The sequence below is a fragment of the Mauremys reevesii genome, linkage group 7, assembly GCF_016161935.1.
Source record: "Mauremys reevesii isolate NIE-2019 linkage group 7, ASM1616193v1, whole genome shotgun sequence".
Taxonomy (NCBI): Eukaryota; Metazoa; Chordata; order Testudines; family Geoemydidae; genus Mauremys; species Mauremys reevesii.
This window is the reverse complement of record NC_052629.1, coordinates 39271122-39285734: the sequence shown is the minus strand read 5'-3', so window position 1 is coordinate 39285734 and position 14613 is coordinate 39271122. Positions and strand designations below refer to the sequence as shown.

Below are 14613 nucleotides of genomic sequence, written 5' to 3'. Positions count from 1 at the left end.
CTCCCACCTAGCTAGCAAGTCTGATTCTGTAAAAAATGGTATTAAACATATAAATATAATTTTTCACAGCAGCAGACTTACTAGATAGCAAGTCTAAAAAAAATACCAAAAAAAAAAAAAAGCCACACCACCACCAGACAAGCACATGCAAAGCACCTTATTTTTTTATTTCTAATCTGTTAAGCTGCAGTAAAGGAATAGAGACATCTGTATGTTCTTATTGTTAAGTTTGAAAAAAACAACCCTACATAAATAAATTACAATGATTTGGACATGTATGTGTGTGTATGTATTTGTTTTTCCTCAAGTATTTTAGGAAAAATTGTCAGAGCGGCCACCAGCAAGAGTTGGCCGCTGTGCTCTGAAGCCACCAAAATATTTGTTGTGAGAACCTCTGCCCTAAGCCAACAGGAGAGAGCTCTTGCATTGGCTCAATAACTCCACCTCCACAAGACACGGCAGCTGTGCCAGCAGGAGAACCTCTCCCACCAACACAGCATTGTCTACACAGGGAATAAGGTCAGTATAACTACGCCGCTCAGAGGTGTGGATTTTTCATATCCCTGAATGATGTAGTTATACTGAATTAAGTGTTTAGGGTAGACCTGGCTGAAGTCAGTGCTCCTTAAAAATACAAACTGCCACTCACCATCCTGAAAGTAGTATACATACACTTTCAACCAAATCATATGACTATATGACGCAGAACACACTAGAGATTGCTAGCATTGTTACAGTTATATGCCTGACAAAGTTTCCATTTTTAAAAGCACTGACACTTTAGCATCTCATGTCTCAACAAGGTATTACATTTTTTAAAATAGATTTGTAAATAGAATTAATACCTTAAGATGTTGGAATTAAAACCACGTTACTAACATTCAGACTACTAGCTAGTAATGCACCCCATTTTCTTTTACTATGTACCAAAAAGACAACTCATGTACTTGCATTTGAAAATCCACAACCAGTTCATGACATTTAAAGAAGGAGTCAATATTAAGTTATCTGATCATATCATAACAGGACAGTATTCATTTCTTTCTTGCCTCATGCATATAGTTTATTCTATCACTTTACAAATTTAAATATATATGTTTCATTTGGTGGTAGTCACTTTATTTAAGATGAAAATGGGATTATAATTGAAATTTTTGACATTTGCTTGTGACTGCCTGAAAAATTAACCTTTGAGGCTAAAGTTTTCCATGTGCAGTCGCAGCTAAAAGGTTATTTTTATGTAATTTTTTTGAGAAAAATATATTTGTTCCATTGAGTTACATATGAGGTGGGTGGAGAGAAGTACCTTTTCCCTACTTTTTCCCACATATATAATTTTAAAAACAGCTTTGAAATTCAGCATGTAAATATTCCTCAAAGGGATGCACATCCACAATGACTTTTGGAAGAAAAAATTGTTTGGACAATGAAGTTAACAATTTTGGGATGGAGAAATACATTCTGAGCACGTTCAGACGACATCTGCCAACATTTTTTTTTTTTTTTTTTTTAGTTAGCGGTGGAATGAAGTCCTGCCTTCCCGCAATACCACAAAATTGACTAGCCTGACAGACTATGGGGCTGCTATTCAGCTTTACTTCAAATTGCTGCCACTTCCAATGTTTTCACCATTTGTAGGTTTAGGACAGATCTTCACGTTCATTTTAAATGGTCTTTCACTATTAAACATAAAGGAAGATAATCCCCTCTGTTTGACAATGGCATGTACCACAGAGACACTGATATTTCCTTAGATACAATAAAACAGAAATCCATTTTAGACAACAATTTTCAGCTTCAAGGTATGTCAAAATGTTTTCTTAGTCACTCTAAGTACAGCATTTAACTAGTGTTTTGTAATGTAAACAGAATGACACTTCAAGATTTAGCATAAAATTATTAAGATTTGTTTTGAAAAAGGAAATGTTTGCCAGAACACCAAGAGCGCTTAACCTATCTGAGGAGTGATACCATATCTAACTTAACTGGACAGCCACAAGAAATGGGCAGAAGGAAAATAGATGGACTTTGTAAATGCTGTTTCCTGTAAAAGCTGTCATTTCTTGTATTACATCACCATTATCCTTAGGCCTGGATGGATTAAAATGTTATCAGTAAATGTCAGTAAACGTCGATTTCACTGTACACACATACATACAAACTGATGAAAAATATTTCCGTCGGTAATAGAAATTTATATAGATGCAAGTAAGAAAAACACTGCTTGAAAACTAGAGTTGCTTTAAGTATATTTACATTGTATATTTTGACATGCAATGTTGATAATTTTTGCTTTAACAGTTAAAGATTTAAATTTTGAATCTCAAACTTTACTGTCATTAAATTATTGTCTGGCATAACCCCCCAATTTACTGCAACTGTGAAAATTTAAATAGTTAAAAATAGGGAAAAATGCCTAAAATGAACATTGATATCTGTTGAAATTCTAAAAAAATAAAAATTAAATTCTGCCATGCCTAATTATCCTGCAGTACTCCACTGCAGTGAGAGTACTGGATACGAACCCAAGTGCTGATATGGAATTTAAACTTTGTAGTCTTGTGATGAAAAGCTGAACCATATTACCTGCTGAACTAAATCATTAACTTTTTTACTCTATTACTACTTTGTATAATATTATGCATCCATAGTACATGCATTTAAAGGAAAATATTTATTTGTATTGCAGCAGCATCTACAGGGCCCATTGTGCTAGGCAATGTAAACATATACAAATACAAAGCGATTCCCTGCCAACCCATTTGTACAATGAGATGTAAAAGTTGACTACAAAGAGACTGTAAAGAATTTATTCTGAACTCTTCATTACATATATCATCCCTAAACATAATTACTGTATATATTACTTACGTTCTGGTTGTTTTTCATTAGGAGTAATGGATCTCACAAAATCTTGTGGTGTCATAAACACCTCCGATTCTCCATGTTCATGTATTACTTTCAAGGTGGCAAAGTATCTGAAGATTTTGTCTGGAGTGGAGTAGGCTCGTATCCTGTTCTCATACTCCATCACCTAGAAATTAAGTTAAACACATATCACTGCATACAAGAGTTTTCCAACTTTCACTCCATATTTAATCCTGGTAAAACTTTGCCATATTATTACAAGTTCTAAATGCAATGGCTTCACAATGCCAACAGGGGTTAGGCTATGATTACACTACACCAGCACAGCTATGCTGCTTGTAGTGTAGATGCTTCTTACAACAACGCAATGGGTTTTTCAGTCACTGTAATTGATCCATTTCTCAGAGGCAACAGCTATGTTGACAGAATAATTCTTCCATCGATCTAGATGCATCTACACCAAGAATTAGATCAGCTTAATTACATCACACGGGGATGTGAATTTTTTTTTTTTTTTTTTTTTTTTTTACCACACTTGAGTGACATAACCAGGTAGATCTACATTTTAAGTGTAGACCAGGCCTTAGTGTTGCCAACGCTCAGGATTTTATCACAAATCTTGTATTTTATCTCAAATCTCATGTTTTTCTAAAGCCCCAGCCCCTGGAGTCATGTGATCACTTAAGAATTTCAGCATTCATTTTTTTAAAACTAAGTTTCTAGCATGGTTGTGGAGAAAAATTTAACATGAACCTTCAATATTCAAAAATCAGAATGTAAATAAAGAGCACAAAAATTATTATTTAAAAAAATCTTGCTATTATTATGCCAACCTCAATTTTTTGGGGCCTGAATCATGATTTTAGAACACTTGGGCTGGTGTCATGACCAAGACATTGGCAGTCTGACTTAGCGGTCAAAGCAGGAGTCAGGAATCAGGGCGGGTCAAATACTGCAAGGTCAGAGTCCAAGACAGGGCAGAGAGTAAACTGAGAATTGAGTGTCAGGGTCAGGTTACCAGGAAATCAGAGGCAGAACACAAACTTGAGAGCAGAATCACAGATCAATAGCCAGAGTCAGGGTCAGGACATCAGGAATTCAATCCAGGGGAACAGGAAGCACAAAGTACACAATCCAGAGCAGGGTGGATCCCAGCTGGATGGACAACTTCCTGTTCTTTTGCTCAGTTTAAATAGAGGCTGTGGACCAATCAGGGTTCCCAGTGTTCTGCCAATCAGCTCCCACAACTGGGGCCCTCTCTCTGAGCTCAGCTCCTATTCTGAAAGTAGTTGGCAGGCCCCTAGGTGGCAGGTTGAACCTCCTAGCGCCAAAGAGCCCTGAGGACCAGGGTTGAAGAGCCATGGTCCCTGACATGTGGGCAATACTGAGTAAAAGCTCAGTTTATTCCCTACTTTAGTTTTGGTGTAAGAGAGGGAAAGAGATGTGAAGGGGGGGGGGGGAGGAGGAGATGAGTAATCCTTCATTTCTGTATCGGAGTTGGGCATGATTACTGTTAGCCACTGTCCGACCCTCATGAGCAAAGACATAATTTTGCCTCAGTTATTCCTCTAATCCTTTTGCACTACATTTTTATAAGATTTTGTAGGGGCCCCATCAGGGTTGATGAAAAAAATTAATCAAATTTTTTTTTATTTAAATCTTTTTTTTTTTTTTATAAAATGCTTTTTGAGGAAAAAAACTATCTAAAGATACATTATAGCTCAAAGATATCTCATCATGGAAAAGGGATTATAAATCCTAATTCTATAGTATGAGACAATATATTCATGTAATGTTTAAGAAAAGTTTTGTAAATGAGTTCCAATAATTCATGGATTAGGGACCCAATCTTACGGGCCTCTAGGGGCTTCTGTATAGATTATTTAGGTTAATCTTTCTATCTACCCAATGGGACTCAGTGCTCAATCTAGAAGATACCGTCAGAGATGCTTAGTTTTGCAGATCTCAAACTGTGGACTTGTGTCTCCAGAGGTAACATGCTTGTTAAGAGCAAAAAATTTTTTAAACAAATAAATATATAGAGGTGAGAAATAACAGACCTCAACTCTATTGTCCCTCTGCAAATGTATGTACACAGTCAATCCTTTACCTCTCTCTAAAAGTGCAAAAAGTTTTAAAAAGTTCAATGAATAGAAGATTGTTGGGGGCAGAATAGATCTGAACATGAAGAAGCAGCCTGGAGATAAATGTGAGAAGCGAGGGACATATGCTTGTTTTGTTAAAATATTATATGTTTGCTGTTGAAGAAAAAAAATCCAGAATACTTAATGTTGTTGTTTTAGTTAAATAAAACAATTTAAATGTCTGTCTGGTGATGTTCTCCTCCTAATACAGCATGGCAAGAAAATCCTCCAAATATTAATATTAACCTGTTGAATTGGAGATAGATATTTATGAAGTCATTGGGTGGGGAACTGCTTTAATTACCTTTGGTAAATGAAATAACCAAACAATCATTCATTTTCTGATATAGCTGTAAAACTACTCTGAAAAGTTTTCAAAATAAATCACTGTTTAAAAATGTATAGTATGTAGCTTCTAAAAATGAAACCTACATCTATCTCTGAATTGTGAAGAATATGTAGTAAGGTTGTAACAACCAACAAGAATGCACTTTTATGTAGAAAACCATGATTAAATCGAGTCTTCCTGACTAGTGATTTAAATCAAACTGATTTAAATCAAATCCACCCTGGGCCCTATTCTCAAATCTCTGCCCAGAGCCAGTTTATCATTTGTGAATCTTGCAAGCAATTGTTATTCTAGGCATACAAGTTTTTCCTCAAGCATGCAGTCAGAGTTGATCTAAGTCAGCAGAAAGCCTAAATGATCACAAACTCATTAAGGTAATGGTAGTAGTATGCAAAAATATAGATTTGTATTCCATTGTGTCCAGGAACAGCAAGTCTTTGCTCAGCAGCTTTTATTTCTACATTACCATCAGCCAAATGTACATGTGCTTTTGCAAACTGTTACCTCCATCTTGGAATAAACACTGATCTCAAAGCATGGCCTGGAGTACACAGACAAGACTGTCTCATGTCCTAGCACTTAATGAAACAGACCATCAGAAAGCTTCCTTAGAGCAATACTAGATTTCACAGGAATTCAATTCAGAACACATAGCTCCAGAGTAAGCGACTTGAAAGTTCAGCCTGTGTCAGCTTCCTGATTGCTGTATTCTGATTAGATTGCAGTTTAAGACAAGACATCAACAAAAAAGAAGAGGTGATAAGGAAGTGAGCAAGTATTTCAGTGTACCATTTTAACTGGACCCAAAGTTGGTAATATTTTGAAAAAATAAAGCAAAAGCTGACCTAGCAGTTTCTTGAAAATCAAGAAGGATTTCTGAATCCATCTACATCCTGCATATGGATTCTAGCTGCAGATAAGAGTCCACTGAATTCAGAATCAGGATAGAACACGTATGCAATAATGGATCAATTCAAAATCTTGATGGAATCTTGTTTTGCTTTTGTGATTTACATCGGGATTAAGAAGTAATATACACAGGACCAGAAAAGGACAAAAATATTAAAAGCAAGGAGGAAATGTGTCTTTTAAAACAGTGAGTTTAGTAAATGTGATATAAAAGAACTTAGTGAAGGATAATGTTAGATGTCATTATTACAAATTGGAGACGTGCAAACTGTCTTTCAAATTCTAATTAATACCACAACAAACATCAAGGGGCAAACAAATATCTGAAAGTGACAACTGACAATAGGTTAACAAAACAGGGAGTTTGAGCCAAATGTGGAATTACAAAAAAAATCCAACTAGTTCAATATCTAACAGGTTGTTCTCAAATCCAATCTTCCAGAAAAAACACATTCAACATTGAAATTTTCTAATACACCAATGAACAAGATGAGTTATATTCTTCTCTGTTGTACACAGCTCTGTTCACAACTGCATCAGATCAACTGAAGCTATTTCATCACTTGACAGAGGATGAATAGAACAGAGACAATAGCATACACAAATAGTAGTAGTTATATTGTACACACAGATTGCATGTGTGTGGATTTTTCTTGGTCATTTCAATAGGGAAAACATTAATACCTATTCAGAAGTATCCTTAAGAACCAGGACTAAAGTCAATCCTAGTAGAGTTACTTCTGGTGAGAAAATTATTATTTTCTTCTGGTTTTGGAATACAGCAGGTTGCAAGGATTTTCAAACATTTCCTGAGATGGTATCCTTTTGACAACAGGTTCTTCCTATTTCTGAAAGGTTTTCAATAATCTGTATAAAGCAGGCTAGTCAAAAGATATTGTGCAGTCTAAAAAGCTAAACTCTAGCCAAAAGCTAGACTCAGAGCAGTATCACCAGGCTCAAAGGGGAGAGTTTGCATTCTGCCAATTCATACAAATATTCATAGATTAGGGAGATGGTTTAGTAAGGGATCCCCCATGCCCAACAAGACACAACCACTGTTCTGGAAGCTTAAAAAGTCTGCTCTATATGACAGGTTGAAGGAAAAGAATCTCTTCTGTTGTCATGACAAAGAAAACTAAATAAACCAAGGTTCACTGTAACTAACATTTCAATGCACTTCCACAGTGTCATCAGGCCTCTCAGATCATCATCTGATAGAGCAGGAACTCTAGCAGTTTGGTCTCACACACACCCTGCATAGTAATAGTGCAGATAAATTAATATTCATTTACTTTAAGATGCTTACTGCAATGCATATTGAAATGAAGTCTCAGCATAATTAACCCTCATAATGCAGAAAACCAGCCAAGACTTAATGCCAGTTCCCAAATAGATCTTAGTGAAGCAGTCCTAATGCAGTACACAAACTCTTTTTCAAATTAATTAGCAAACATTCATGTTGTTATTGGTCATTAACCTTCAGCTACAATAGCACCTTTATCACCGTTTCCTTCTCTCTCATTTATAAACAAATCTAAATATTACTCACGTTACACATGTACACAAGAGGATATTTGCCCTAGAATCATCAGTTTATAACAGCCCCAGGCTCTAATTGACACTGAGCGATAATATCCTAGCTTCCTCCTACATTGCTTCACCATCCAAAATAACTTGTGACATGCTCAATTTATTATTTCATCATTAATTATTGCATTCATTAACAGTGCTGGGATAACAACCATGTTTCAAAACTCGAAGATTTCAACTGAAGCTTTCCCCCCCCCATGCTAGGACATCACACATACGACCTTTTGGTTTATTATAGGAAGACATGAGAAGAGTTTATATAAATGGGGGAGGCAACATAGTGACAGATGATGTGGAAAAAGCTGAAGTACTCAATGCTTTTTTTGCCTCGGTCTTCACCGACAAGGTCAGCTCCCAGACGGCTGCACTGGGCAACACGTGAGCAGCCCTCAGTAGTGAAAGAACAGGTTAAGGACTATTTAAAAAAGCTGGACATGCACAAGTCCATGGGTCCAAAACTAATGCATCCAAGGGTGCTGAGGGAGTTGGCTAATGTGATTGCAGAGCCATTGGCCATTATCTTTAAAAATGTGGAGCGATCGGGAGAGATCCCAGATGATTGGAAAAAGGCAAATATAGTGCCCATATTTTAAAAAAAGGAAGAAAGAGAACCCGGGAAACTACAGACCCGTCAGCCTCACTTCACTCCCCAGCAAAATCATGAAGCAGGTCCTCAAGGAATCCATTTTGAAACACTTGGAGGAGAGGAAGCTAATCAAGAACAGTCAACATGGATTCACCAAGAGCAAGTCATGCCTGACCAACCTGATTGCATTCTATGATGAGATAACTGTCTCTGGGGATATGGGGAAAGCGGTGGATGTGATATATTTTGACTTTAGCAAATCTTCTGATACGGTCTCCCACAGTATTCTTGCCAGCAAGTTAAACAAGTATGGATTGGATGAATGGTCTATAAGGTGGATAGAAAGCTGGCTAGATTGTTGAGCTCAACGGGTAGTGATCAACGGCTCGATGTCTAGTTGGCAGCCGGTATCAAGTGGAGTGCTCCAGGGGTCGGTCCTAGGGCCGGTTTTGTTCAACATCTTTATTAATGATCTGGACAATGGGATTAATTGCACCCTCAGCAAGTTCGCAGATGACACTAAGCTGGAGGGAGAGGTAGATAGGCTGGAGGGTAGGGATAGGGTCCAGAGTGACGTAGACAAACTGGAGGATTGGGCCAAAATAAATGTGATGAGGTTCAACAAGGACAAGTGCAGAGTCCTGCACTTAGGAAGGAAGAATCCCATGCACTGCTACAGGCTGGGAACCGACTGGCTAATCAGCAGTTCTGCAGAAAAGGACCTGGGGATTACAGTGGACGAGAAGCTGGATATGGGTCAGAAGTGTGCCCTTGTTGCCAAGAAGGCTAACGGCATATTGGGCTGTATTAGTAGGAAAATTGTCAGCAGATCGAGGGAAGTGATTATTTCCCGCTATTTGGCACTGGTGAGGCCACACCTGGAGTACTGTGTCCAGTTTTGGTCCCTCCACTATAGAAGGGATGTGGACAAATTGGAGAGAGTCCAGCAGAGGGCAACAAAAATGATTAGGGGGCTGGAGCACATGATTTACGAGGAGAGGCTGAGGGAACTGGGGTTATTTAGTCTGCAGAAGAGAAGAGTGAGGGAGGATTTGAGAGCAGTCTTCAACTATCTGAAAGGGGTTCCAGAGAGGATGGAGCTAGGCTGTTCTCAGTGGTGGCAGATGACAGAACAAGAAGCAATAGTCTCAAGCTGCAGTGGGGGAGCGGGGGTCTAGGTTGGATATTAGGAAACACTATTTCACTAGGAAGGTGGTGAAACACTGGAATGGGTTACCTAGGGAGGTGGTGGAATCTCCTTCCTTAGAGGTTTTTAAGGTCAGGCTTGACAAAGCCCTGGCTGGGATGTTTTAGTTGGTGTTGGTCCTGCTTTGAACAGAGAATTGGACTAGATGACCTCCTGAGGTCTCTTCCAACCCTAATATTTTATGATTCTATGTGCCAGAAACTCCTAAACTGCTACAACAGACCAGTTTTCAGAGCAGAGCATCCTCCTATAATTTCATCTGACTACAGTATTAAATGTGAATGGGTCAAGTCGGTCCAACATCAGAACACAGAACCTGAGTCTGTGTACAAACTCACCCACTTCATGTGGCTGACTTTACAGTAATTACAAAAATAATACAACATACATCCATTAGGCAGGTCATCCACTACTGTAACTGCTGACTATATACCAGAGATGGGACCAAGCCCACAAATAAAGGGTTCACTTAAACAACAGAAACATGGGCTCCGGTGCTTGGTGAAGGTCTTGGAAAAAATTTTGAAGGAGAAAGTAGTTAAGGACATTGAGGTCAATGGTAATTGGGACAAAATACAACATGGTTTTACAAAAGGTAGATCATGCCAAACCAACCCGATCTCCTTCTTTGAGAAGATAACAGATTTTCTTGACAAAGGAAACGCAGTGGATCTAATTTACCTCGATTTCAGTAAGGCATTTGACATGGTTCCACATGGGGAATTATTAGTTAAATTGGAAAAGATGGGGATCAATATGAAAATTGAAAGGTGGATAAGGAACTGATTAAAGGGGAGACTACAACGGGTCGTACTGAAAGGTGAACTGTCAGGCTGGAAGGAGGTTACTAGTGGAGTTCCTCAGGGATCGGTTTTGGAGCCAATCTTATTTAACCTTTTTATTACTGACCTTGGCATAAAAAGTGGGAATGTGCTAATAAAAAGTTTGCGGATGACACAAAGCTGGGAGGTATTGCTAACACAGAGAAGGACCGGGATATCATACAGGAAGATCTGGATGTCCTTGTAAACTGGAGTAATAGTAATAGGATGAAATTTAATAGTGAAATTGCAAGGTCATGCATTTAGGGATTAATAAGAATTTTAGTTATAAATTGGGGACACATCAGTTGGAAGCAACAGAGGAGGAGAAGGATCTCGGAGTATTGGTTGATCACAGTATGACTATGAGCCGCCAATGTGATATGGCCGTTAAAAAAGCTAATGCAATTTTAGGATGCATCAGGCGAGGTATTTCCAGCAAAGATAAGGAGGTGTTAGTACCGTTATACAGGGCACTGGTGAGACCTCATCTGGAATACTGTGTGCAGTTCTGGTCTCCCATGTTTAAGAAGGATGAATTCAAACTGGAACAGTTTCAGAGATGGGCTACTAGGACGATCCGAGGAATGGAAAACCTGGCTTAAGAAAGAAGACTCAAAGAGCGTGGCTTGTTTAGCCTAACCAAAAGAAGGTTGTGGGGAGATATGATAGCTCTTTATAAATATACCAGAGGGATTAATATTAGGGAGGGAGAGGAATTATTTAAGCTTAGTACCAATGTAGACACAAGAACAAATGGATATAAACTGGACACTAGGAAGTTTAGACTTGAAATTAGACGAAGGTTTCTAACCATTAGAGGAGTGAAGTTCTGGAACAGCCTTCCAAGGGGAGTAGTGGGGGCAAAAGACATATCTGGCTTCAAGACTAAGCTTGATAAGTTTATGGAAGGGATGGTATGATGGGATAGCCTAATTTTGGCAATTAATCAGAGATCAATTGCCAAATTATCAGCAGGTAAGTATGCCCAGTGGTCTGGGATGGGATGTTAGATGGGATGGGATCTGAGTTACTACAGAGAACTCTTTCCTGGGTGCTGGCTGGTGAGCCTTGCCCACATGGCAATCAGTTAAAACCCTGAGCATATTTGGGGTCGAGAAGGAATTTTCCTCCAGGGCAGATTGGCAGAGGCCCTGGAGGTTTTTCGCCTTCCTCTGCAGCATGGTGCACGGGTCACTTGCTAGAGGATTCTCTGCAGCTTGAGGTCTTCAAACCACAATTTGAGGACTTCAGTAACTCAGACATAGGTTAGGGGTTTGTTATAGAAGTGGATGGGTTACATTGTATGGCCTGCATTGTGCAGGTGGTCAGACTAGATGATCATAATGGTCCCTTCTGACCTTAAAGTCTATGAGTCTACGAGTCTATAACTGCTGGAAGACTACCAGTTAGGCTTACTGCCTCATGCAGGACTAGACTTCAGCATCAGGCTCTGAGGAGACATGCTTACCCCTGTGAGGTGGAAGAACAGGATTTATTGATAGTAAAGATGCTGGTAAACCTTCTGACAAGATGTCCTGCAGTGGCTCAAGGTTGTGAGTACCAACCTTTGGGAAGACTGCTAAGAATCAGGGCACAAACCCCAAACTGGTTGTGAGATCTACATTTAGATTTCACCAACCAATTATCCAGTGTAAACTCCTCAAGCTTTATAACAGCCCAACCATGGAATCACAGACAGTTCCCTTGTATACGCCAATCTGTCGTGCCACCCAGGCAAACCTATCTTTGTGACAGTTCATCCCTTATACCAAGGATTACAGCAATATTCAAGTTACTCCCAGACCCAAAGTACCCGTCACTTATCACAAGTAAAATGCACTTTAGATCTCACACCAAAGACACTTGTAGATAATCCTATAATAAACTATCTAAAGATTTTATTATACAGGAAAAGGAATCAAGAGTTATTTACAAGATTAAAGCAGGTAAACAAATATACACACAAATGAGTTCCAAAAAGTAATAGAAACATCTATAATAAGCAAGCTCTATACGTCGTTTAGCAGTAACTCAGGCTAAGCACTGGGAATCATTTGCTTATGCCTAGTAATCCTTTCCTCCCAGTGTCCAAGCAGCATAAAGAAACAGTTCCTTCTTGTTAGTGTTTTTCATTCCCTTCCTGCCTTCTGCTCTGAGCTGCAGACTTGGCTGATGGGATGAATTCACTTGCATGACTCATCTTCACTGAAGGGACAAAGCAATGGAGACTTTTGCCTTCTTGAACGTTCCATACTTATCTCTCTGGTGGTGATGAGCCTCCTGTGATAGGCAGGACTTATCACCTCTGGTTGGAGACCTGCATTTCACACTAGTTAATGTCTCTCTTCTGTCTGGTGATTTACACAGTTACAGAGGTTTACAAATAAAATGTTCTATTACCACCTTATAATATGGGATACAGATGTTAAAAATGAGATTAATGCCATGCAGCAATTTACAAGCGTTCCACTATGTATTTGTCAGTGTTCAGTGGAGAAATGGGGACGTTGGCATGAGTTGGCACCTGGTCTGCCAGTATCACACGTTCATCAGAACAAACTGTTAACATTGATTCTACATGAGCTAGCCAATGGGCCATGCCGAAGCAATCTACTTATTGTTGCTCCCATAAAGTCACGAGGCTGGCAAACTACTAATTTGATTAACCACCGTAGGTTCAGTGATCATCACTGAGTCAGAAGAGAGAAATCCAGTTCTAGTGTGGACCTGATGATTTGCAACTATAATCTATTATAATCTTATAAACTAATTTACTCTACGATTCTCACTGCTGAACCATCTTACTTGTGAAACCTGTCCCACCTTTCCTAATTTAGAAGGGAGAGAGATTGGTAATTTTAGGAATGGCTCCTAATTACTTAAAATAAATATCCATACTAGCCAACAAATATATCCTATCTTCAGCAGCTGGAAGCAACAGCACAGGGAGCCAGCAAGCAACCCCACTCCCCACCATCATACCTATAATAACTTTGCACCTTGCTGGTAGTGAAAAATAAACCTATTTGTCTAAACTAGTATAGACGAGGATTGAGATTTTCAAAACTGTCTAAGGGGTTTAAACACCTGATTCCCATTAAAATTAATGGGTACTGGGCATCCATATCCCTTACACAGTTGTGAAAATCTCAGCCTAGTATCTTAGAATGGAACTTCACTTACAATCCTTACCAACATACCAGCAGAAGGGACAGTCTGTAACCCCAGCAGACACCCTGAGATACATGGAATTTAACTGAGTTGTCTAGCCTAACTACTGAGACCAAAATATAATTCAGCATCTCCAAACAAAACCTTTACAGTATATGAAAAGTTATTGAGCCACTACATACTAATCACTTACAATTTAGCAACTAATGAGATGCAGCCTCCAGCATATGGACTTAAAAATAATTATCAGAAACAAATTACAGAAAAGGAAATGCGAAGAAAATACACTCTTTTGTTCTTCTGTTTGGTACTGCATAGATCCTTATAAAAAACATAACCCAATGAAACAAGCATCCAGAGAGGTTAAAAAAATACAGCCATCTGCTAAGACTGAGTTATAGGACTTTTCCTCAGACCAAACTGTAATCTTGTAATATTGATAGTAACAGCTATTGACCAACTAATGTTGCAGATCATTCTAAGGAGTCCAAAACACTCATGCTTCCCAGTAATGAAGGTAGGTCAGAAGTACCACTTCACTGTTAGAGTGCTTTTTTCCTATTTAAAAATAGGGGGGGAGAGCGGGTGAAAAATCAAACAGAAAAATAAACATAGGTGCACACTTTCTATGATCAACGTGGCCTAAATAAATGCAGAAAAGAAAAGTTGTGTTTCAGTAGCCACGGTGAGAGGGTAACCACATGGAATAAAAAGGAGTCGCCCCTTCTTACCCAACCCCTCCACAACTGGCAAGACACAATTTTTAATTATGTCAGGCTTCTCAGATTTTAAATCACTGCTTTTTAATATAGAGCAAGGTAGAAAGCCACTAGCCTACATTTAAAAAAGGAACTAGTGATTGAGTAACTCACTTTTTAGTTACCCAACTTGAGTTATCTCAAAAGGGCTACACTTCCCAAAAATCAAGCCCCCTTAAGGCATCTCAAGTCGAGTACTCAGAAAAG

At 38.7% G+C, this 14613-nt stretch overlaps 1 protein-coding gene across 6 annotated transcripts in view; it reads right to left on the bottom strand.

Annotated features, from left to right (window-relative positions):
- MICU1 (mitochondrial calcium uptake 1) overlaps positions 1 to 14613 on the bottom strand; it is a 238456-nt gene that overhangs the window by 143526 nt on the left and 80317 nt on the right. For all 6 annotated transcript variants that reach the window (XM_039482943.1, XM_039482939.1, XM_039482940.1 and 3 more), the window contains exon 4: positions 2872 to 3034. In XM_039482943.1, coding sequence (XP_039338877.1) covers positions 2872 to 3034 — 163 coding nt within the window. The remainder of the gene's footprint in view (positions 1 to 2871; positions 3035 to 14613) is intronic.